Source organism: Coregonus clupeaformis, unplaced genomic scaffold, assembly GCF_020615455.1.
Source record: "Coregonus clupeaformis isolate EN_2021a unplaced genomic scaffold, ASM2061545v1 scaf2771, whole genome shotgun sequence".
Lineage (NCBI taxonomy): Eukaryota > Metazoa > Chordata > Actinopteri > Salmoniformes > Salmonidae > Coregonus > Coregonus clupeaformis.
In genome coordinates, this window is record NW_025536225.1 from 32,501 (window position 1) to 59,328 (window position 26,828).

The 26,828-nt window shown below is 43.3% G+C and overlaps 1 protein-coding gene across 1 annotated transcript in view; it reads left to right on the top strand.

Annotated features, from left to right (window-relative positions):
- Positions 1–17,900, top strand: part of LOC121580629 (collagen alpha-3(IV) chain) — a 35,241-nt gene extending 17,341 nt beyond the window's left edge. Inside the window, exons 6-21 of the mRNA XM_045219815.1 lie at positions 1,634–1,773; positions 2,023–2,149; positions 2,470–2,550; positions 2,892–2,990; positions 3,265–3,312; positions 3,505–3,687; positions 4,830–4,960; positions 5,113–5,185; positions 6,113–6,187; positions 6,631–6,756; positions 8,172–8,267; positions 8,450–8,659; positions 9,157–9,334; positions 12,791–12,905; positions 14,935–15,107; positions 17,238–17,900. Coding sequence (XP_045075750.1) covers positions 1,634–1,773; positions 2,023–2,149; positions 2,470–2,550; positions 2,892–2,990; positions 3,265–3,312; positions 3,505–3,687; positions 4,830–4,960; positions 5,113–5,185; positions 6,113–6,187; positions 6,631–6,756; positions 8,172–8,267; positions 8,450–8,659; positions 9,157–9,334; positions 12,791–12,905; positions 14,935–15,107; positions 17,238–17,337 — 1,955 coding nt within the window. The 3' untranslated portion in view covers positions 17,338–17,900. The remainder of the gene's footprint in view (positions 1–1,633; positions 1,774–2,022; positions 2,150–2,469; positions 2,551–2,891; positions 2,991–3,264; positions 3,313–3,504; positions 3,688–4,829; positions 4,961–5,112; positions 5,186–6,112; positions 6,188–6,630; positions 6,757–8,171; positions 8,268–8,449; positions 8,660–9,156; positions 9,335–12,790; positions 12,906–14,934; positions 15,108–17,237) is intronic.
- The last annotated feature ends 8,928 nt before the right edge of the window (positions 17,901–26,828 follow it).

Sequence of the window (26,828 nt, forward strand, 5' to 3'; positions counted from 1 at the left end):
ACACACTGACACACTGACACAAACACACTGACACAAACACACTGACACACTGACACAAACACACTGACACACTGACACACTGACACACTGACACACACACACTGACACACACACAGACACACTGACACACTGACACACACACACTGACACACTGACACACAAACACACTGACACACTGACACACTGACACAAACACACTGACACACTGACACAAACACACTGACACACTGACACACTGACACACACACACACTGACACACTGACACACACACACACTGACACACTGACACAAACACACTGACACACTGACACACTGACACAAACACACTGACACACTGACACACACACACTGACACACTGACACAAACACACTGACACACTGACACACACACACACACACACACTGACACAAACACACAAACACGCTGACACACACACACTGACACACTGACACACTGACACACTGACACAAACACACTGACACACACACACACTGACACACTGACACAATGACACAAACACACTGACACACACACACACTGACACAATGACACAAACACACAAACACGCTGACACACACACACTGACACACTGACACACTGACACACTGACACAAACACACTGACACACACACACACACTGACACAATGACACAAACACACTGACACACACACACTGACACACTGACACACTGACACACTGACACAAACACACTGACACACTGACACAAACACACTGACACACTGACACACACACACTGACACACTTACACAAACACAATGACACACTGACACACTGACACACTGACACAAACACACTGACACACTAACACAAACACACACACACACTGACACACTGACACAAACACACTGACACACTGACACAAACACACACACACACTGACACACACACACTGACACACACTAGGCTTGGGTGGTATATCGTATATACCGTATGCTGGAGTATTTTGAAATAACGACAGTATGATTTTTTTTTTATAAAAAAATGTTGTTGGTTTGGGGTCTCAGGGGGTGCATGCTACTCCACTGCTTATAACTATACGTTAACCATCTAAGATGTTCCAAATAAATCATCTCCAGCTCAGGGCTCCAGATATGCATTTGGTTTTCTAACTTGCTAGCTATGTGGCTAGCTTGCAATATCAAGCTTATTGGTTACAGCAGAGACAATCAATCCCCTCCTGGATCAAGATCCCTGCTGCCTAAATGTGTTTTGTGCGTCAAATTATTATATTTTTTTGGGGGGAAGAAAATAGCGCCCCTTGTACTGTAATACTGCATGGTACAGGAACGGTATGAAGGTATTCAAATCTGGATAGCGCCCAACCCTAACACACACACAAACACAACCGCTGACACACACACACAGACTCACAGATGTGCATACACTCACAAGCACAACAACATTTGACTATTCAATAGTCTTCTTGTATGCTTGGCATACTGCATGGCATAAGAACTTATGATATCATATTGAAAATGGCTCAAATGAATTAAAAGCCGATTGATGATGTTGTTACTGTTCATGTTGAGTTGTGTGGATATGATTTTAGGTCCCCATGGAGTATAGGTTTTTACTGTCCACATTGAGTTGTGGGGATGTGATCTCTTAGGTCCCCATGGAATAAAGGGAGGCCCGGGTTCCCAAGGAGGCCCGGGACTAGACGGTAGGCCCGGTCCATGTGGGCCTAAAGGAGCTAAAGGAGGGTCCAGTTATGCAAAACCAGGCCACACAGGACCACCTGGACAGAAGGTGCAATCAACAAACAGAACCACAGTCTATTACCAGCTATTGAAATCACTGCCACTGTGCAACACAATACTGTAAAACTACCGTCACCATTTAAACACCAATGTGACTGTTAGCTGACACCGATAACACTATCCTCTCTCTGTCGTTCGATCGCTCTCTCTCTCTCTCTCTCTCTCTCTCTCTCTCTCTCTCTCTCTCTCTCTCTCTCTCTCTCTCTCTCTCTCTCTCTCTCTCTCTCTCTCTCTCTAGGGCGAGCCAGCCTTGTATAACAGACATGCCTCCAAAGGAGAGAAAGGCTCTCCTAGTTGCGCAGGTCATCCAGGCTCCCAAGGACCCTCTGGAGCCCAAGGAGACCCAGGACATCATGGAAATCATGGTTATTACCACTGAAATACTGATTAGTATGACGAGGTCTGTGTTTTGGGCTATCATGTCTCACGACCTGGATTTGTAACTTTTTCAGAAATGAGGATTTGACCAAAAATAAAAAGCAGTTATCTGAGGATGGTGCTGGACCATCTGACATGAAAAGAAAAGAGGACAGTGATAAGAAGAAAGATCAATGAAGGATAAATCCAGGTCATGAATGTCCAAAACACAGGGCCCAAATTACGATAGTTGTTTTGATAGATGATGATGATTGTAATTTTCTATTTTTCTGTCTCTCTCTATTTCTCTCTCTTCACTGTGATCCAGGACCCCAAGGTCCTGCCGGCCCGCCAGGTACCGATGGTCCTCCAGGCCACCCAGGACCCCCTGCGTCATGTGGAGCTCCAGGTCAGAACATTACTAAGGTTTATTCAGGAAATATATCAATGAAAATACAGTATGTATAAGTTCAAAAGTATGTGGACACCTGCTCGTCGAACATCTCATTCCAAAATCATGGGCATTAATATGGAGTTGGTTCCCCCTTTGCTGCTATAACAGCCTCCACTCTTCTGGGAAGGCTTTCCACTAGATGTTGGAACATTGATGCGGGGACTGGCTTCCATTCAGCCACAAGAGCATTAGTGAGGTCGGGCACTGAAGGGGTGTCCACATACTTTAGTGTATGTAGTCCATGACTTAGTATGTGTCTATGTGTTTGGGGTGTCTGACCATGTCCCCTTTCACAGGACAACCAGGGTTATCTGGCCCTCATGGTCCCTATGGTCCTAAAGGTAACCAGGGTCGCGATGGCATTCCTGGACCTGCTGGTCGGAAGGGAGAGACACGTAAGACAGACAAAAAAATGACAAAAAAAGTTGACTTCTTCTAGAACTTTCAGAGCAGTTCTTTTAGTTATAGTAGTACAGTTGATTTCTGATACAATAGCTTGCTCTTAACCAGAGCATGGAAATATACAGAGATAGCAAGATAGTCTACTTGAACTGGCTCTGGTGAATTTGTTGCACTTAAACAGAGTTTGCACTTATCAGAGGTTGACTGAAGTTCTGAAGCACAAGATGTAATAATCATTAAAGATGTATTGTCTTTCTCACTCTTTAGTGATTGTAGGGTCAACTCCTGGCCCACGTGGAAAGAATGGACTGCCAGGTGAGTCCCTGATTGATGACATTATTCCTATACCTTCAGAAATACACTGCTTACCATAACCTGTCACAAACACAACGAGAGATTTATCTGACTAACATTTGTTTGATTGTTAACAAAGATAATTTAATTAGGTACCATTGGTTCTGTTTATGGCTAGAACTGATTTGATTGGCTATCATTTATTTCCTGTAGGTCCAAAGGGAGATGCGGGTTTCCCTGGCCCCACTCCTCCGGGGCCCCCAGGGTGTCCAGGAGACCAGGGCCCCAGAGGCGACGAAGGACCCCAGGGTCCTCGCGGGATGCCAGGGTTCGGTGGTGTTTGTGTCAACGGGCTGAAAGGAGATGCTGGTCCCCATGGCAGCCCTGGATGCCCTGGTGACTTTAACTGAAAATGTATCAGTTAGTGCTGACACAAACTCTACCCTTAACTCAGAATTCAATCTCTATCCTTCTTTTACTGAAAGTATTTTATTTATTTATTTTATTTATTGCCGGGTTTCCCAGACACAGAGTAAGCCTACTTCTGGATGGTGAAGAAAATAATGAAAGTGTTTTTTAGTCAAGGCTTAAGGCGTCCGCATGCTTCCCACACTAAACAGTCAGGAATACTTTGTGCATATATTACGACGACATTTAGTGACGTCTTTGTTTGTTTCGGTCTTCTGTAAAAGTTTTTCCGGGCACACAACATTTTTCTTGAGGCAAGCCGAAGTCGTTAGTCGAAGTCGGTAGCCGAAGTCGGTAGCCAAAGTATACGCCCCTTCGCCCGTGATTGGTCAACAGTAGGGATTCTTCAAGTCTTTGTTGTCATTCAATGAGAGACGACTAGTTTTCATGCAAAAAGTTTTATTGAGAAATACTGCACCAATCATCTTAGTTAGATGTAGAATTACATGACTAAGATATCCTTGGCAAAAATGTCAAAATGAATAACAGATTTCTTGAGTTATCTTAGATTTTAAAAAATTAAAAAATAGGAAGTGGCTATGGCGTCTAAAAATTTACAAACAGTACTATTGGCACTTTATTCTCATTTTTTAAGTGACAGTCTTTTAAGGGAGTATGCGAGCGCACTCGTTCGGTTCTCAGCTAGGCGCCAGTCCAACTGAAGCATGCTGACGCCTTTAGATTCAATATCCCTAGATCTAAATCAACAATTGTCCCTAAGGTTGCAAAGTTCCAGGAACTATCAATAAATTCCCTGGTTTTCCCGAAATCCCGGTTGGAGAATTCCCAGAACCAGGATTTCTGGAAAACCATGGAATTTATTTGAACGTTCCCGGAATTTTGCAACCCTAACTGATTCACTCAAACTGACTCAAAACTGACTCATTCAAACTCTTATTCCTGACTAACGGAAACTCAATAGTTATGACTCAACGACTTAGTTGACTAAGTAAAGTCAAACTCTATCTCTGACCCTAACTCAACCTCTCCCCTGATTCCCACCGACCCTGATTGCTATTCTACATCAAAACATTGAAATAATGACCTGAACCGGGTCTTTCTGTCCACAGGACAGCGAGGTCCGCGGGGGCTGCCTGGGTCTGGAGGCTATGAATGTAAAGGGGACAGGGGAGACCTGGGCGCTTCAGGCGGCAGAGGCTTCGACGGGCCAACAGGGGACCCCGGACTTCCAGGGCTACGGGTGAGTCACTCCACCGAAGAGTACAAGACCAACTAATTGTTGCTTATGTTAGAATATGCCTTGAATGCTGGAAAAGATAGATGTTATATGTAATGCTGTGTATAATTTGAAGTCTATAAGTTGTTGCTTGAATTTCTTTCTACCCCCCCAAGGGACCAGGAGCCATCGCTGGACCTCCAGGACCAATAGGTGAACCAGGTCACTCTGGACCCCCAGGATGCCCCGGTAATCTTATTTTATCCACAATGTTCTGCATTTCTTTCTTCAGGAAACCAAACCTGTCATTACACTGTAGTGATGTGTACACCAAACCTGTCATTACACTGTAGTGATGTGTACACCAAACCTGTCATTACACTGTAGTGATGTGTACACCAAACCTGTCATTACACTGTAGTGATGTGTACACCAAACCTGTCATTACACTGTAGTGATGTGTACACCAAACCTGTCATTACACTGTAGTGATGTGTACACCAAACCTGTCATTACACTGTAGTGATGTGTACACAAACCTGTCATTATATTATAGTGATGTGTACACCAAACCTGTCATTACACTATAGTGATGTGTACACCAAACCTGTCATTACACTGTAGTGATGTGTACACCAAACCTGTCATTACACTGTAGTGATGTGTACACCAAACCTGTCATTACACTGTAGTGATGTGTACACCAAACCTGTCATTACACTGTAGTGATGTGTACACCAAACCTGTCATTATATTATAGTGATGTGTACACCAAACCTGTCATTACACTATAGTGATGTGTACACCAAACCTGTCATTACACTGTAGTGATGTGTACACCAAACCTGTCATTATATTATAGTGATGTGTACACCAAACCTGTCATTACACTATAGTGATGTGTACACCAAACCTGTCATTACACTGTAGTGATGTGTACACCAAACCTGTCATTACACTGTAGTGATGTGTACACCAAACCTGTCATTACACTGTAGTGATGTGTACACCAAACCTGTCATTACACTGTAGTGATGTGTACAGCCAGGAGTTTCTTCTAACCGCTTGTCCTGACCATGAAGACCTCTGGGCGCTGGTTCTGGTTCTAGCACGTGTCTCTGTGTGTGTGTATTCAGTTGAGGATTCATTGTCTCTTGATGCACTGTGTTGTTTTAGGTAATATGGGTGATCCTAGTTGTAACCCCGGCCCGAAAGGACCAAATGGATCCAAAGGCCGGCCAGGACCACCAGGTCAATATTTAACACTGTCAAATTAAACACTGACAACTCAATATTTAACACTGTCAAATTAAACACCGACAACTCAATATTTAACACTGTCAAATTAAACATCGACAACTCAATATTTAACACTGTCAAATTAAACACAGACAACTAAATATTTAACACTGAAAAGTCAACATTTAACACTGAAAAGGCAACATTTAACTGTCAACATCTAACACTGAAAACTCAACAATAAACACAGTCAACATTTAACACAGTCAACATTTAACACAGAAATCTGTACATTTAACACTGGAAATTCAACATTTAACAGTCAACATTCAACACTGAAAACCATTGAGTCGATATTGAATTAATCAATGCAACTCTAAACGGTATCTTTAACACAATTTGTTCTCAAGTAGTTAGTCAAACCTAATCAAAGATTTGTTTATGCACATATATAGGTGTTCCGGGGCTTGACGTGCTTGTACTAGTGAGACACGAAATGGGGGATCCGGGCCCACCCGGTTGCACCGGCAACCAGGGAACTCCAGGTCCCAGTGGGTCGCCAGGACAACCAGGATTAACAGGTTCTGTATTCTTTATTTATCTGTAACTACAAGCCACATGGCCACCGTGATTCACTTCACCCAAATGGCATATTCTTTCTTACTAATTAAGTATTCTGTGGGGTAAAAGTGAAGGCTATGCCATGTCTTAGCTACGGGCACCACAGGCTAACGTTAGCACAATGAGTCTTAGCTACGGTCACCACATGCTAACGTTAGCACAATGAGTCTTAGCTACGGGCACCACAGGCTAACGTTAGCACAATTAGTCTTAGCTACGGGCACCACATGCTAACGTTAGCACAATGAGTCTTAGCTACGGGCACCACAGGCTAACGTTAGCACAATGAGTCTTAGCTACGGGCACCACAGGCTAACGTTAGCACAATGAGTCATAGCTACGGGCACCACAGGCTAACGTTAGCACAATGAGTCTTAGCTACGGTCACCACATGCTAACGTTAGCACAATGAGTCTTAGCTACGGGCACCACAGGCTAACGTTAGCACAATGAGTCTTAGCTACGGGCACCACAGGCTAACGTTAGCACAATGAGTCTTAGCTACGGGCACCACAGGCTAACGTTAGCACAATGAGTCTTAGCTACGGGCACCACAGGCTAACGTTAGCACAATGAGTCTTAGCTACGGGCACTACAGGCTAACGTTAGCACAATGAGTCTTAGCTACGGGCACCACAGGCTAACGTTAGCACAATGAGTCTTAGCTACGGGCACCACAGGCTAACGTTAGCACAATGAGTCTTAGCTACGGGCACCACAGGCTAACGTTAGCACAATGAGTCTTAGCTACGGGCACTACAGGCTAACGCGTTAGCACAATGAGTCTTAGCTACGGGCACCTACAGGCTAACGTTAGCACAATGAGTCATAGCTACGAGCACCACATGCTAACGTTAGCACAATGAGTCTTAGCTACGGGCACCACAGGCTAATGTTAGCACGATGAGTCTTAGCTATGGGCACCACAGGCTAACGTTAGCACAATGAGTCTTAGCTACGGGCACCACAGGCTAACGTTAGCACAATGAGTTATAGCTACGAGCACCACATGCTAACGTTAGCACAATGAGTCTTAGCTACGGGCACCACAGGCTAATGTTAGCACGATGAGTCTTAGCTATGGGCACCACAGGCTAATGTTAGCACGATGAGTCTTAGCTACGGGCATCACAGGCTAACGTTAGCACGATGAGTCTTAGCTACGGGCACCACAGGCTAACGATAGCACAATGAGTCTTAGCTACGGGCACCACAGGCTAACGTTAGCACAATGAGTCTTAGCTACGGGCATCACAGGCTAACGTTAGCACGATGAGTCTTAGCTACGGGCACCACAGGCTAACGATAGCACAATGGGTATCAATAGCTTTGGCTAAATCCATTGCTAAAATCAAGTTGGACTTTTCCCTGCCAGGCCCCACAGGCCTTGAGGGTCAGCAGGGACACAGCCCTCCAGGGCTGCCTGGTTTCCCCGGACGCAAGGGAGACAAAGGATCGCCAGGACTGACAGGTAGTTATGTGAATTTATGTGAATGTGTGTACCTGTCTGTGATTCAAGTGGTAACATTTGTCTTTGTACATGTTTTTTCTATCCTTTGACTAGAACAAATCCTTTTACAACGTTGACCTTGTTGAACGAGAGGCGAACAGTTGGAAAACATGTATTTTATCAAAGTGTTTTTGATCGGGCAGGGCCGTTGGGCTACCAGGGTCCTCGGGGTCCCCAGGGTCCTCGGGGCCCACAGGGCTGCAGCACGGCAGGCCTGGCTGACAGTTTCCTGCTGGTTCGACACGGCCAGACCATCAGGGTGCCTGACTGCCCCCAAGGCACCACCCTCATCTACTCCGGATACTCTCTGCTCTTCATCAATGGCAACGAGAGGGCTCACGGACAAGACCTGGGTAATGGAGTACGGAGACGCACAATCAATTCATCTGAGACACACACATACACTTGAGCTGGTAGACTTTACATTCACACATGCACACACACACACATTCACTTGTGCTGATAGACTTTATGCTCACACATACACACACACACACACACACACACACTGTCACAACACCAACATAAATTATGCACAGATGTATTATTTAGACCAACATTTCAAATGCTGGAGAGGGTGTATAGGTGTAAGAGGGTATATAGGTGTGAGAGGGTGTATTGTTGTGAGAGTGTGATTCCCACCAAGCCTATCAGCAGGCAAGGTGAAGCTAATACCATATGGGCTAATACCTATCCAATCACTTCAGATCTACACAAGTGTCTCAGGGCCAGGATAAGGCTGAATTTGGGATTGGGTGAATGAGGTGCTAAAATTGTGACGTTAGCTCACCAGACCTGTTTCTCTAGCTTGACGTTGTCCTTCTTTGATGACCTCACCACTGTCCCCCAGGCTCCATTGGCAGCTGCCTGCCTCGTTTCTCCACCATGCCCTTCCTGTTCTGTGACACGGACAACACCTGTCGCTACGCCGCCCGCAACGACTACTCCTATTGGCTGTCCACGGAGAAGCCCATGCCACGCAGCATGAACCTGATCAGAGGAGACAAGATAAGCAGCTACATTAGCAGGTACAGAGAGGAGGGACACACACACACTAACACAATAACACAATAACACACACACTAACACAATAACACAATAACACACACACTAACACAATAACACAATAACACACACACTAACACAATAACACAATAACACACACACTAACACAATAACACAATAACACACACACTAACACAATAACACAATAACACACACACTAACACACACTAACACAATAACACACACACTAACACACACTAACACAATAACACACACACTAACACAATAACACACACAATAACACACACTAACACAATAACACACACACTAACACAATAACACACACACTAACACACACTAACACAATAACACACACACTAACACACACTAACACACACTAACACAATAACACACACACTAACACAATAACACACACACTAACACAATAACACACACACTAACACACACTAACACACACTAACACACACTAACACAATAACACACACACTAACACACACTAACACACACAACACACACACTAACACAATAACACACACACTAACACACACTAACACAATAACACACACACTAACACAATAACACAATAACACACACACTAACACACACTAACACAATAACACAATAACACACACACTAACACAATAACACAAGAACACACACACTAACACAATAACACACACACTAACACAATAACACACACTAACACACACTAACACACACTAACACAATAACACACACACTAACACAATAACACACACACTAACACACACTAACACACACACTAACACACACTAACACAATAACACACACACTAACACAATAACACACACACTAACACAATAACACACACACTAACACACACTAACACAATAACACACACACTAACACAATAACACACACACTAACATACACTAACACACACTAACACACACTAACACACACTAACACAATAACACACACACTAACACACACTAACACACACTAACACAATAACACACACACTAACACACACTAACACACACTAACACAATAACACACACACTAACACACACTAACACAATAACACACACACTAACACAATAACACAATAACACACACACTAACACACACTAACACACACACTAACACACACTAACACAATAACACACACACTAACACAATAACACACACACTAACACAATAACACACACACTAACACACACTAACACAATAACACACACACTAACACAATAACACACACACTAACACACACTAACACACACTAACACACACTAACACACACTAACACAATAACACACACACTAACACACACTAACACACACTAACACAATAACACACACACTAACACACACTAACACACACTAACACAATAACACACACACTAACACACACTAACACACACTAACACACACTAACACACACTAACACACACTAACACAATAACACACACACTAACACACTAAAACACACTAACACATACTAACACAATAACACACACACTAACACACACTAACACAATAACACACACACTAACACACACTAACACACACTAACACACACTAACACACACTAACACACACTAACACACAATAACACACACACTAACACACACTAACACACACTAACACAATAACACACACACTAACACGCACTAACACAATAACACACACACTAACACACACTAACACACACTAACACACACTAACACAATAACACACACACTAACACACTAACACACACTAACACATACTAACACAATAACACACACACTAACACACACTAACACAATAACACACACACTAAACACACACTAAACACACACTAACACACACTAACACACACTAACAACACACTAACACACAATAACACACACTACTAACACACACTAACACACACTAACACAATAACACACACACTAACACGCACTAACACAATAACACACACACTAACACACACTAACACACACTAACACACACTAACACAATAACACACACACTAACACACACTAACACACACTAACACACACTAACACACACTAACACACACTAACACACACTAACACAATAACACACACACTAACACACACTAACACACACTAACACACACTAACACAATAACACACACACTAACACACACTAACACACACTAACACAATAACACACACACCAACACACACTAACACACACTAACACACACTAACACACACTAACACAATAACACACACACTAACCCACACTAACACACACTAACACACACTAACACACACTAACACACACTAACACAATAACACACACACTAACACACACTAACACACACTAACACACACTAACACAATAACACACATACTAACACACACTAACACACACTAACACACACTAACACAATAATACACACACTAACACACACTAACACACACTAACACACACTAACACACACTAACATAATAACACACACACTAACACAATAACACACACACTAACACACACTAACACACACTAACACACACTAACACAATAACACACACACTAACACACACTAACACACACTAACACACACTAACACAATAACACACACACTAACACCCACTAACACACACTAACACCCACTAACACACACTAACACAATAACACACACACTAACACACACTAACACACTAACAGACACTAACACACACTAACACACACTAACACACACTAACACAATAACACACACACTAACACACACTAACACACACTAACACACACTAACACAATAACACACACACTAACACACTAACACACACTAACACACTAACACACACACTAACACACACTAACACACACTAACACGATAACACACACTAACACACACTAACACAATAACACACACACTAGCACAAACTAACACAATAACACACACACTAATACACACTAACACAAACTAACACAATAACACACACACTAACACACACTAACACACACTAATTCACACACACTAACACACACACACTAACTCACAAACACTAACTCACACACACTAACTCACACACACTAACACACACTAACACACACACACTAACACACACACACACTAACACACACAAACTAACACACTAACACACTAACACACACACTAACACACAAACACTAACACACACAAACACTAACACACACACACACTAACTCACACACACAATAACTCACACACTAACACACACACTAACACACAAATTAACACACACACTAACACACACACACTAACACACACACACTAACTCACACACACTAACTCACACACACTAACTCACACACACTAACGCACAAATACTAACAAACACACACACAAACACACTAACACACACACACTAACACACACACACACTAACTCACACACCTTAAAATACAAGGCCTCTGCAGTTTTCTTTATTCTGACATGTTTCACTGAAATGACAATATGCTACTGTTGGTGTTTGTGATTAGGTGTTCAGTGTGTGAGGGCAGCTCCAATGCCATTGCCATCCACAGCCAGACCGCCCAGCTCCCAGACTGTCCTGGTGACTGGGAATCCCTCTGGACTGGATACTCCTTTGTCATGGTAACAACCTAGCCTGGTGGGACCATCCTGACCTTTGTCATGGTAACAACCTAGCTTGGTGGAACCATCCTGACCTTTGTCATGGTAACAAGTGGTAACAGTGGTCCTCTGTAGCTCAGCTGGTAGAGCACGGCGCTTGTAACGCCAAGGTAGTGGGTTTGATCCCCGGGACCACCCATACACAAAAATGTATGCACGCACGACTGTAAGTCGCTTTGGATAAAAGCGTCTGCTAAATGGCATATTATTTATTATTATTATTAACAACCTAGCCTGGTGGAACCATCCTGACTTTTGTCATGGTAACTACCTAGCCTGGTAGAACAATCCTGACCTTTGTCATGGTAACTACCTAGCCTGGTGGAACCATCCTGACCTTTGTTATGGTAACTACCTAGCTTGGTGGAACCATCATGACCTTTGTCATGGTAACAACCTAGCCTGGTGGAATTATCCTGACCTTTTGTCATGGTAACAACCTAGCCTGGTGGAACCATCCTGACCTTTGTCATGGTAACAACCTAGCCTGGTGGAACCATCCAGACCTTTGTCATGGTAACTACCTAGCCTGGTGGAACCATCCTGACCTTTGTCATGGTAACTACCTAGCCTGGTGGAACCATCCTGACCTTTGTCATGGTAACTACCTAGCCTGGTGGAACCATCCTGACCTTTGTCATGGTAACTACCTAGCCTGGTGGAACCATCCTGACCTTTGTCATGGTAACTACCTAGCCTGGTGGAACCATCCTGACCTTTGTCATGGTAACTACCTAGCCTGGTAGAACCATCCTGACCTTTGTCATGGTAACTACCTAGCCTGGTGGAACCATCCTGACCTATTTCACTTCACATATCAGTCTGGCATTCCTCTTCATTGAAACATTTTGAGCATATGTCTGTAATGAAGGGCATTATTCAAAACTAACTTGTGTGCGTTTGAATCACCTTCAACCAATCAGAGGAAGGCCTAATTCAAAGCACAGTGTTTGGCAACGTGTGATTTTGTCCTAGATCCACCTTCTGTTTCTGAGAGGATGCTGATTGGACCGATTCTAACTTATTGCAAATGGCCATCTATTGGAGAAAGGCCAGACTGATTCATCAAGTGAAACAGTCTGGTAAACGGGGCAATCAGGCTGGTTCCACCAGGCCACTAACAACCTGCTCCCTGTATTACGCATATCCATATACTGTTTCATATCTGTACAGGTTATGTGTAAATTGATAAATGCGATTGATATGAATGATATGAATGATATAATGATGTAAATGATATGAATGATAATGATGTGAATGATATGAATGATAATGATGTGAATGATATGAATGATAATAATGTGAATGATATTAATGATAATGATGTGAATGATAATGATGTGAATTATATGAATGATAATGATGTGAATGATATGAATGATAATGATGCGAAGGATGTGAATGATATTAATGATAATGATGTGAATGATATGAATGATAATGATGTGAACGATATGATGATAATGATATGAATGATAATGATGTGAATGATATGAATGATAATTATGTGAATGATAACGATGTGAATGATATGAACGATAATGATATGAATGATAATGATGTGAATGATAATGATGTGAATGATATGAACGATAATGATGTGAATGATAACGATGTGAATGATATGAATGATAATGATGTGAATGATATGAATGATAATGATATGAATGATATGAATGATAATGATGTGAATGATATGAATGATAATGATGTGAATGAAATATCATAGTAGCAGCATGTGGAGCAGAGTCCATTGTGACATCATTCAAAACTCAGTCTAACTAACTCTCCTTCTCTATACTGCTCTACCCCTCACCTCTTCAAACCCCCGCTTTCCGTCTGCCGCTTTCCGTCTGTGGCTTTCCATCTGTCATCTCCTTTCTTTTCCCCTTTCTCCTCACCTCTCCTCGTTTTCTATACTCATCTTCTCCTTTCCATACCCTATTGCTTCCCATCTCTTTTCTCTTCCGCCTCTCTCCTTTTCTCCCAGCAAACGGGTGCGGGTGCTGAGGGGTCGGGCCAGCCTCTGGTCTCCCCAGGCTCGTGTCTGGAACACTTCCGCCAGGTCCCCTTCATCGAGTGTCACGGCCGGGGAACCTGTAACTACTTCCCTGACTCCTACAGCTTCTGGCTGGCCTCGCTCGACCCCAACCACATGTTCAGGTTAGAATCATCACAGCAGAGATTGATTCAGTGTGTATGTGCATGCTTGTGTGTGTGTGAGTGCGTGGTGGGGATTACGGTTCTGGAGGGTTGCAAAGTGTGTGCAGACGTTTGTTCGAGCCCAGCTCTAACATGAAATGTCCACATATCTATGCCCAACCCATCTATCTATACTGTATCATATTCTGTTTTGTTCTACAGTGCCTTGCAAAAGTATTCATCCCCCTTTGTTGCATTAAAACTTGTAATTCAAATAGATTTTTATTTGGATTTCATGTAATGGACATACAAAATAGGCCAAATTGGTGAAGTGAAATGAAAAAAAATCAAAAAAATTACGGAAAAGTGGTGCGGCAGTATTTATTCACCCCCTTTGCTATGAAGCCCCTAAATAAGATCTGGTGCAACTAATTACCTTCAGAAGTCACAAATTAGTTAAATAAAGTCCACCTGTGCGCAATCTACAGTGTCACATGATCTGTCACATGATCTCAGTATATATACACCTGTTCTGAAAGGCCCCAGAGTCTGCAACAACACTAAGCAAGGGGCACCACCAAGCAAGCGGCACCATGAAGACCAAGAAGCTCTCCAAACAGGTCAGAGACAAAGTTGTGGAGAAGTACAGATCAGGGTTGGGTTATAAAAAAATATCCGAAACTTTGAACATCCCACGGAGCACCATTAAATCCATTATAAATAAATGGAAAGAATATGGCACCACAACAAACCTGTCAAGAGAGGGCCGCCCACCAAAACTCACGGACCAGGCAAGGAGGGCATTAATCAGAGAGGCAACAAATACCAAATATAACCCTGAAGGAGCTGCAAAGCTCCACAGCGGAGATTGGAGTATCTGTCCATAGGACCACTTTAAGCCGTACACTCCACAGAGCTGGGCTTTACGGAAGAGTGGCCAGAAAAAAGCCATTGCTTAAAGAAAAAAATAAGCAAACACGTTTGGTGTTCGCCAAAAGGCATGTGGGAGACTCCCCAAATATATGGAAGAAGGTACTCTGGTCAGATGAGATTAAAATTTAGCTTTTTGGCCATCAAGGAAAACGCTATCTCTGCCGCAAACCCAACACCTCTCATCACCCCGAGAACACCATCCCCACAGTGAAGCATGGTGGTGGCAGCATCATGCTGTGGGGATGTTTTTCATCGGCAGGGACTGGGAAACTGGTCAGAATTGAAGGAATGATGGATGGCACTAAATACAGGGAAATTCTTGAGGGAAACCTGTTTCAGTCTTCCAGAGATTTGAGACTGGGACGGAGGTTCACCTTCCAGCAGGACAATGACCTTAAGCATACTGCTAAAGCAACACTCGAGTGGTTTAAGGGGAAACATTTAAATGTCTTGGAATGGCCTAGTCAAAGCCCAGACCTCAATCCATTTGAGAATCTGTGGTATGACTTAAATATTGCTGTACACCAGCGGAACCCATCCAACTTGAAGGAGCTGGAGCAGTTTTGCCTTGAAGAATGGGCAAAAATCCCAGTGGCTAGATGTGCCAAGCTTATAGAGACATACCCCAAGAGACTTGCAGCTGTAATTGCTGCAAAAGGTGGCTCTACAAAGTATTGACTTTTGGGGGGGTGAATAGTTATGCATGCTCAAGTTTTCTGTTTTTCTTGTCTTATTTCTTGTTTGTTTCACAATAAAAGGTATTTTGCATCTTCAAAGTGGTAGGCATGTTGTGTAAATCAAATGATACAAACCCCCCCCAAAAAATCTATTTTAATTCCAGGTTGTAAGGCAACAAAATAGAAAAAATGCCAAGGGGGGGTGAATACTTTCGCAAGCCACTGTATGCTATACTCAACTATACTAAACTATGTTGGATTTCATTTGATGTTGTAGACTTGTGTTTTATGACGTAACTGTCACCTCTAATGGTATAATACCCTGTATTTTACAGCACAGTATACAGTAATACTGCGTCAGATTGGACTAAACCATACGTCGTGGTGCTACTCCAAAGAGAGCCTACTTTCCTTACAGAGCATACTTTACTGATCTAGGATCAGTTTTCTCCTTTTAGATCATATAATGAATCACATTATATGGACTCGGGGACGACGACATGATCCTAGATCAGCCTGTTTTGTGTGCTCCCCCATGCAGTAAGCCTGTGCCCCAGACGGTGAAGGGACGTCTTCTAGAGAATGTCATCAGTCGTTGCCGCGTCTGCAGGAAAGCACATGGCCATGGCAGTGTATTGTAACTCACCTACAGCCTCGGGCATTGCAAAAAATGAACCATTACTTTGACGGACGAGACTTTAACAATGATAATAATCATATTCTAATGTCTTTATAATGAGGTGTTCTTTCAGACAAATCCAGCCAAGTATTCGGAACGTGTAAGATACTATTTGTAACCTGGTATGGTTCCCAGTCCGAAAGACACGGCTGAATTATTCTGAATCAAGACTGACATGTTTTTTAAGATACCATGGAACTACTGTTAACATTACCTTCTGGGTTGTATTGCATTGAGCCCTCCATGACTCACACTAAGGACCACACAAATGTGATTTTAATGTAACTAAGTGGTTTTATACAGTCTCAAGCACTGTACTGTATATAGCTATTGTGTTTGGTTAGGTTTTATTGACATGTATGTTTTTCAGGTCTTTTGTCATTTGATCAAGTATATTTGATAATGTATCTCAGTTATCCCCTTCAACATAGGTGCTCTCACACAAAACAACATGTGATTTTTGTATTTGCAGAATTTCTTATTACACTGGTTGGATAATGCCACATAAACATTCACTCAAAGTTGCGTCTGTGTAATTACTTGAGTTTAGGTCTAAATGTCATAAAATGTTCTGCGCATAACATCTACGTTTTTACATTGACCTTTTAGTCATTTAGCAGACGCTCTTATCCAGAGCGACTTAGTCATCTTAAGATAGCTAGGTGACACAACTAACCACATATCTCAGTCATAGAGTAAGCACATTTATCCTCAATAAAGTCTAACTATACTCGTTGCCATAAATAATGGAACGTCTCTTCTCTCCATGTAACGTCTCTTCTCTCCTTGTAACGTCTCTTCTCTCCATGTAACGTCTCTTCTCTCCTTGTAACGTCTCTTCTCTCCATGTAACGTCTCTTCTCTCCTTGTAACGTCTCTTCTCTCCATGTAACGTCTCTTCTCTCCTTGTAACGTCTCTTCTCTCCTTGTAACGTCTCTTCTCTCCTTGTAACGTCTCTTCTCTCCATGTAACGTCTCTTCTCTCCTTGTAACGTCTCTTCTCTCCTTGTAACGTCTCTTCTCTCCTTGTAACGTCTCTTCTCTCCTTGTAACGTCTCTTCTCTCCTTGTAACGTCTCTTCTCTCCTTGTAATGTCTTTTCTCTCCTTGTAACGTCTCTTCACTCCTGGTAACGTCTTTTCTCTCCTTGTACCGTCTCTTCTCTCCTTGTAACGTCTCTTCTCTCCTTGTAACGTCTCTTCTCTCCTTGTAACGTCTCTTCTCTCCATGTAACGTCTCTTCTCTCCTTGTAACGTCTCTTCTCTCCTTGTAACGTCTCCTCTCTCCTTGTAACGTCTCTTCTCTCCATGTAACGTCTCTTCTCTCCTTGTAACGTCTTTTCCCTCCTTGTAACGTCTCTTCTCTCCTTGTAACGTCTCTTCTCTCCTTGTAACGTCTCTTCTCTCCTTGGAACGTCTCTTCTGTCCTTGTAACGTCTCTTCTCTCCATGTAACGTCTCTTCTCTCCTTGGAACGTCTCTTCTGTCCTTGTAACGTCTCTTCTCTCCATGTAACGTCTCTTCTCTCCTTGGAACGTCTCTTCTGTCCTTGTAACGTCTCTTCTCTCCATGTAACGTCTCTTCTCTCCATGTAACGTCTCTTCTCTCCATGTAACGTCTCTTCTGTCCTTGTAACGTCTCTTCTCTCCATGTAACGTCTCTTCTCTCCATGTAACGTCTCTTCTGTCCTTGTAACGTCTCTTCTCTCCATGTAACGTCTCTTCTCTCCTTGTAACGTCTCTTCTCTCCATGTAACGTCTCTTCTCTCCATGTAACGTCTCTTCTCTCCATGTAACGTCTCTTCTCTCCCTTGTAACGTCTCTTCTCTCCTTGTAACGTCTCTTTCTTCTACTTGTAACGTCTCTTCTCTCCTTGTACCGTCTCTTTCTCCTTGTAACGCCTCTTCTCTCCTTGTAACGTCTCTTCTCTCCTTGTAACGTCTCTTCTCTCCATGTAACGTATCTTCTCCTGTAACGTCTCTTCTCTCCTTGTAACGCTCCTCTCTCCTTGTAACGTCTCTTCTCTCCATGTAACGTCTCTTCTCTCCTTGTAACGCCTCTTCTCTCCATGTAACGTCTCTTCTCTCCTTGTAACGTCTCTTCTCTCCATGTAACGTCTCTTTCTCTCCTTGTAACGCTCTTCTCTCCTTGTAACGCCTCTTCTGTCCTTGTAACGCTTTTCTCTCCTTGTAACGCTCTTCTCCTTGTAACGCCTCTTCTCTCCTTGTAACGTCTCTTCTCTCCTTGTAACGTCTCTTCTCTCCTTGTAACGCCCTCTCTCCTTGTAACGTCTCTTCTCTCATGTAACGCCTCTTCTCAACTTGTAACGCCTCTTCTCTCCTTGTAACGTCTCCTCTCTCTTGTAACGTCTCTTCTCTCCATGTAACTTCTCTCTCCTTGTAACGTCTCTTCTCTCCATGTAACGTCTCTTTCTCCTTGTAACGTCTCTTCTCTCCATGTAACATCTCTTCTCTCCTTGTAACGTCTCTTCTCTCCTTGTAACATCTCTTCTCTCCTTGTAACGTCTCTTCTCTCCTTGTAACGTCTCTTCTGTCCTTGTAACGTCTCTTCTCTCCTTGTAACGTCTCTTCTCTCCTTGTAACGTCTTTTCTCTCTTGTAACGCTCTCTTCTCTCTTGTAACGTCTTTTCTCCTTGTAACGTCTCTTCTCTCCTTGTAACGTCTTTCTCTCCTTGTAACGCTCTCTTCTCTCCATGTAACGTCTCTTCTCTCCATGTAACGTCTCTTCTCTCTTGTAACGTCTCTTCTCTCCTTGTAACGTCTCTTCTCTCCTTGTAACGTCTCTTCTCCTTGTAACGTCTCTTCTCTCCTTGTAGCGCTCTTCTCTCCTTGTAACGCTCTTTTCTCCTCTGTAACGTCTCTTCTCTCCTTGTAACGCTCTCTTCTCTCCTTGTAACGCGCTCTCTTCTCTCCTTGTAACGCCTTCTCTCCATGTAACGATCTTCTCTCCTTGGAACGTTCTCTTCTCTCCTTGTAACGTCTCCTCTCTCCTTGTAACGTCTATTCTCTCCATGTAACGCTCTGCTCTCCTTGTAACGTCTCTTCCTCTCCATGTAACGTCTCTTCTCCTTGTAACGTCTCTTCTCTCCTTGTAACGTCTCTTCTCTCCTTGTAACGTCTCCTCTCTCCTTGTAACGTCTCTTCTCTCCATGTAACTTCTCTTCTCTCCTTGTAACGTCTCTTCTCTCCATGTAACGTCTCTTCTCTCCTTGTAACGTCTCTTCTCTCCATGTAACATCTCTTCTCTCCTTGTAACGTCTCTTCTCTCCTTGTAACATCTCTTCTCTCCTTGTAACGTCTCTTCTCTCTCCTTGTAACGTCTCTTCTGTCCTTGTAACGTCTCTTTCTCTCCTTGTAACGCTCTCTTCTCTCCTTGTAACGTCTTTTCCTCTCCTTGTAACGCCTCTTCTCTCCTTGTAACGTTTTTCTCTCCTTGTAACGTCTCTTCTCTCCTTGTAACGTCTTTTCTCTCCTTGTAACGTCTCTTCTCTCTCCATGTAACGCCTCTTCTCTCCATGTAACGCTCTCTTCTCCTTGTAACGCCTCTTCTCTCCTTGTAACGTCTCTTCTCTCCTTGTAACGTCTCTTCTCTCCTTGTAACGCCTCTTCTCTCCTTGTAACGCCTCTTCTCTCCTTGTAACGCCTTTTTCTCTCCTTGTAACGTCTCTTCTCTCCTTGTAACGTCTCTTCTCTCCTTGTAACGTCTCTTCTCTCCTTGTAACGTCTCTTCTCTCCATGTAACGTATCTTCTCTCCTTGGAACGTCTCTTCTCTCCTTGTAACGTCTCCTCTCTCCTTGTAACGTCTATTCTCTCCATGTAACGTCTCTGCTCTCCTTGTAACGTCTCTTCTCTCCATGTAACGTCTCTTCTCTCCTTGTAACGTCTCTTCTCTCCTTGTAACGTCTCTTCTGTCCTTGTAATGTCTTTTCTCTCCTTGTAACGTCTCTTCTCTCCTTGTAACGTCTCTTCTCTCTCCTTGTAACGTCTCTTCTCTCCTTGTAACGCCTCTTCTCTCCTTGTAACGTCTCTTCTCTCCTTGTAACGTCTCTTCTCTCTTGTAACGCCTCTTCTCTCCTTGTAACGCTCTCTTCTCTCCTTGTAACGTTCTTCTCTCCATGTAACGTCTCTTCTCTCCATGTAACGTCTCTTCTCTCCTTGTAACGCCTCTCTTCTCTCCTTGTAACGTCTCTTCTCTCTCCGTAACGTCTCTTCTCCTTGTAACGCTCTCTTCGTCCTTGCCAACGTCTCTTCTCTCCTTGTAACGCCTCTTCTCCTTGTAACGTCTTTTCTCTCCTTGTAACGTCTCTTCTCTCCTTGTAACGTCTCTTCTCTCCTTGTAACGTCTCTTCTCTCCTTTGTAACGTCTCTTCTCCATGTAACGTATCTTCCTCCTTGTAACGTCTCTTCTCTCCTTGTAACGCTCCTCTCTCCTTGTAACGTCTCTTCTCTCCATGTAACGCCTCTTCTCTCCTTGTAACGTCTCTTCTCTCCATGTAACGCCTCTTCTCCTTGTAACGTCTCTTCTCTCCATGTAACGTCTCTTCCCTTGTAACGCTCTCTTCTCCTTGTAACGCTCTTCTGTCCTTGTAACGCTCTTTTCTCTCTTGTAACGCTCTTCTCCTTGTAACGTCTCTTCTCTTGTAACGCCATTCTCTCCTTGTAACGTCTCCTCTCTCCTTGTAACGTCTCTTCTCTCCATGTAACGCTCTCTTCTCTCCGAACGCTCTCTTCTCTCCTTGTAACGCTCTCCTCTCTCCTTGTAACGTCTCTTCTCTCCATGTAACTTCCTCTTCTCCTTGTAACGTCTCTTCTCTCCATGTAACGTCTCTTCTCTCCTTGTAACGTCTCTTCTCTCCATGCTAACATCTTCTTCTCTCCTTGTAACGTCTCTTCTCCTTGTAACATCTCTTCTCTCCTTGTAACGCCTCTTCTCTCCTGTAACGTCCTCTTCTCTCCTTGTAACGTCTCTTCTCTCCTTGTAACGTCTCTTCTCTCCTTGTAACGTCTCCTCTCTCCTTGTAACGTCTCTTCTCTCCATGTAACGTCTCTTCTCTCCTTGTAACGTCTCTTCTCTCCTTGTAACGTCTCCTCTCTCCTTGTAACGTCTCTTCTCTCCATGTAACTTCTCTTCTCTCCTTGTAACGTCTCTTCTCTCCATGTAACGTCTTCTTTCTCCTTGTAACGCTCTTCTCTCCATGTAACATCTCTTCTCTCCTTGTAACGTCTCTTCTCTCCTTGTAACGTCTCTTCTCTCCTTGTAACGTCTCTTCTCTCCATGTAACGTCTCTTCTCTCCTTGTAACGTCTCTTCTCTCCATGTAACGTCTCTTCTCTCCTTGTAACGTCTCTTCTCTCCATGTAACGTCTCTTCTCTCCTTGTAACGTCTCTTCTCTCCTTGTAACGTCTCTTCTGTCCTTGTAACGTCTTTTCTCTCCTTGTAACGTCTCTTCTCTCCTTGTAACGTCTCTTCTCTCCTTGTAACGTCTCTTCTCTCCTTGTAACGTCTCTTCTCTCCTTGTAACGTCTCTTCTCTCCTTGTAACGTCTCCTCTCTCCTTGTAACGTCTCTTCTCTCCATGTAACGTCTCTTCTCTCCTTGTAACGTCTCTTCTCTCCTTGTAACGTCTCCTCTCTCCTTGTAACGTCTCTTCTCTCCATGTAACTTCTCTTCTCTCCTTGTAACGTCTCTTCTCTCCATGTAACGTCTCTTCTCTCCTTGTAACGTCTCTTCTCTCCATGTAACATCTCTTCTCTCCTTGTAACGTCTCTTCTCTCCTTGTAACATCTCTTCTCTCCTTGTAACGTCTCTTCTCTCCTTGTAACGTCTCTTCTGTCCTTGTAACGTCTCTTCTCTCCCTTTGTAACGCCTCTTCTCTCCTTGTAACGCCTTTTTCTCTCCTTGTAACGTCTCTTCTCTCCTTGTAACGTCTTTTCTCTCCTTGTAACGTCTCTTCTCTCCTTGTAACGTCTTTTCTCTCCTGTAACGTCTCTTCTCCATGTAACGCTCTCTTCTCTCCATGTAACGTCTCTTTCTCCTTTGTAACGTCTCTTCTCTCCTTGTAACGTCTCTTCTCTCCTTGTAACGTCTCTTCTCTCCTTGTAACGTCTCTTCTCTCCTTGTAATGTCTTTTCTCTCCTTGTAACGTCTCTTCTCTCCTTGTAACGTCTCTTCTCTCCTTGTAACGTCTCTTCTCTCCTTGTAACGTCTCTTCTCTCCATGTAACGTATCTTCTCTCCTTGTAACGTCTCTTCTCTCTGAACGCTCCTCTCTCCTTGTAACGCCTTATTCTCTCCATGTAACGTCTCTTCTCCTTGTAACGTCTCTTCTCCATGTAACGTCTCTTCTCTCCTTGTAACGTCTCTTCTCTCCATGTAACGTCTCTTCTCTCCTTGTAACGTCTCTTCTCTCCTTGTAACGTCTCTTCTGTCCTTGTAACGTATTTTCTCTCCTTGTAACGTCTCTTCTCTCCTTGTAACGTCTCTTCTCTCCTTCTAACGTCTCTTCTCTCCTTGTAATGTCTCTTCTCTCCTTGTAACGTCTCCTCTCTCCTTGTAACGTCTCTTCTCTCCATGTAACGTCTCTTCTCTCCTTGTAACGTCTCTTCTCTCCTTGTAACGCCTCTCTCTCCTGTAACGTCTCTTCTCTCCATGTAACTTCTCTTCTCTCCTTGTAACGTCTCTTCTCCATGTAACGCTCTTCTCTCCTTGTAACGTCTCTTCTCTCCTTGTAACGTCTCCTCTCTCCTTGTAACGTCTCTTCTCTCCATGTAACTTCTCTTCTCTCCTTGTAACGTCTCTTCTCTCCATGTAACGTCTCTTCTCTCCTTGTAACGTCTCTTCTCTCCATGTAACGTCTCTTCTCTCCTTGTAACGTCTCTTCTGTCCTTGTAACGTCTCTTCTCTCCTTGTAACGTCTCTTCTCTCCTTGTAACGTCTCTTCTCTCCTTGTAACGTCTCTTCTCTCCATGTAACGTCTCTTCTCTCCATGTAACGTCTCTTCTCTCCATGTAACGTCTCTTCTCTCCTTGTAACGTCTCTTCTCTCCGTGTAACGTCTCTTCTCTCCTTGTCATGCTGTCAGGGTACTGTACTGTTAACGAGTGGGTCAATAGGCCCCCCAGGCCCACTGAAGCCGATTCACCCCCGTGGAATAACTTTGATCCGAGGCTGCCGATCATCTTCATTCATCTTTATGGCCAATCACAGTAGTTAGCATTAGCCTGCAGTATGCTGTTATGAGAGGTCAGTCCCGATTACTGAGCATGAACAACACAACTGAAGGCTTGCTTTGATGTTTAACATTGTTGGAAATAATATGGTGCCATGTAGCAAACCTCATTGTTTGCATGGCAAGATGAAAATATTTTTTTTAAAGGCACTGAAACATTATTATTGACAATTCCAAGTTAGACCTTGAAACTCACTTAACCAGATCGGGATATTGATAAGGAACTTGTGTGAACCTGAAATGACCATCTAGATGTCATGGACTATTCAGTGGGAAAGAGATCCATCACACAGCACTGATGTCATTAAGATTCTATCACACATGAGTAGGGTGCACACCACTTTGGTTGGCAGGGAAACCGCCTTCATAGCGAACTGAGAGAACAGGTCTGGACAGGACATCCTATGTTTGAATAGGTTTGGACAGGACATCCTATGTTTGAACAGGTTTGGACAGGTCATCCTATGTTTGAACAGGTCTGGGCAGGACATCCTATGTTTGAACAGGTTTGGACAGGACATCCTATGTTTGAACAGGTTTGGACAGGACATCCTATGTTTGAACAGGTTTGGACAGGACATCCTATGCTTGGAAATAACAAATGATGTGAATGTGTGAAGTCAGTGTACTAGTGAAAGCTGGCTATAGCCGGTAGCTACTGGGAAAACACAGGTGGCTGTAAGTCTACATTCACTTTCCACAGTAAACTGTTTTGTTTCCACACTTTAATTCTACTCCACAATTTACTGTTAAGTAACAGACTAAAAGACCAACATCCTGTTCCTGAAATATAACATTATTTATTTGTTAACTTCCACAGCCACAATCTCTATAACCAGAATCCCTTCATTTCCTCAATAAAAAGACAAGCAAACATACTGTAGCTGTCATGGTGCTGAAGGTCAACATAGGTAGCGGTCATGGTGCTGAAGGTCAACATAGGTAGGGTCATGGTGCTGAAGCAACAAGTAGTGGGGGCGCCGAATGGCAACATAATGGAGTGTCCATGGTGCTGAAGGTCAACATAACGGAGCTGATGGTGTGAAGAAATATGAGGTCAGTGGTGCGATAAATAAGGAGGTATGGTGATGAATGGAACATAATGGAGGTCATGGTGCTGAATGCCAACATTAGAGCTGTCATGGTGTAAAGGTAAGACTGTAGCTGTCATGCGTGCTGAAGGCCAACAAAGGAGTATGGTGTGAAGGTCAACATACGGTAGTGTCATGGTGAAAAGGTAACATATGAGGTCATGGTGCTGAAGGTCAAAGAAAAGTAATAAGGTGTTAGCAGCAACGAATAGTAAAAAAAAACTAATTTTTATCTGCCTACGTATGGTGGTGTGTGTATTTATGTGTGAATGCGGGCTGATTAGGGGATCCAGCTGGACATTGATCAGCCAACTCCATGGGCTTGTTGAGCCAATGGTGACTGGGAAGTACCCAGCAGGACAATGACCCTAAGCATATGCTAAAGCAACACTAGGAGTGGTTTAAGGGGAAACATTTAAATTCAGTGACTGGTCAGCTATGGCTGCTGTGTCAATACATACACCGTATGCTAGCAAAAATTTTTTGCCCAGTGGGCCTGTGTAACTTGGGTTTTTTGCACAAAATATTATTTGGCTAATAATGGGGCGTCAAGTAAAAATTGACCGATGTGGGGACCTCATGGGAAAAAAATGGGCCGGTGTGTTAGAAATGCCAGGGCGATTTTTGGTCAAGTCTGCCACTGGCTACAACTGTAATAAGAGGGTGGGAGAGTGGGACTAGGACTAACATAATACGTCAAACAGAGTGTAAATCCATTAATAGGAGAGGGAACAGGGAGATTGACGAGAGAAGGATGCAAGTCTACCCGTTTATGGCGCAGAAAAAGGTTACAAGATCACTTTTGCGCGTGTGGTGTATTAACTTTATTTACATGAGGATATTCGCGGACAGTTGCGCGGAAACCAGCTATTAGCAGAGGTGTGGAGCTGTGTGCATGCAAATATGTGGAAAAAAGATAATGAGAACTTATGCCATATCCGAATGACGTGAGTGTGGGTCCAGTTATAGCTGGAGGGCACACAGAAAGTGGAATTTATGGTTGAATAAATGGTGCAGTAAACACTATAGGTACAAATGAAAATTATGTAACATTTTTAATTAGATCCAACATCTGTTGTAAAATATGGGTTTGCAACTAGTGAGAAGAACAAGAGTTGT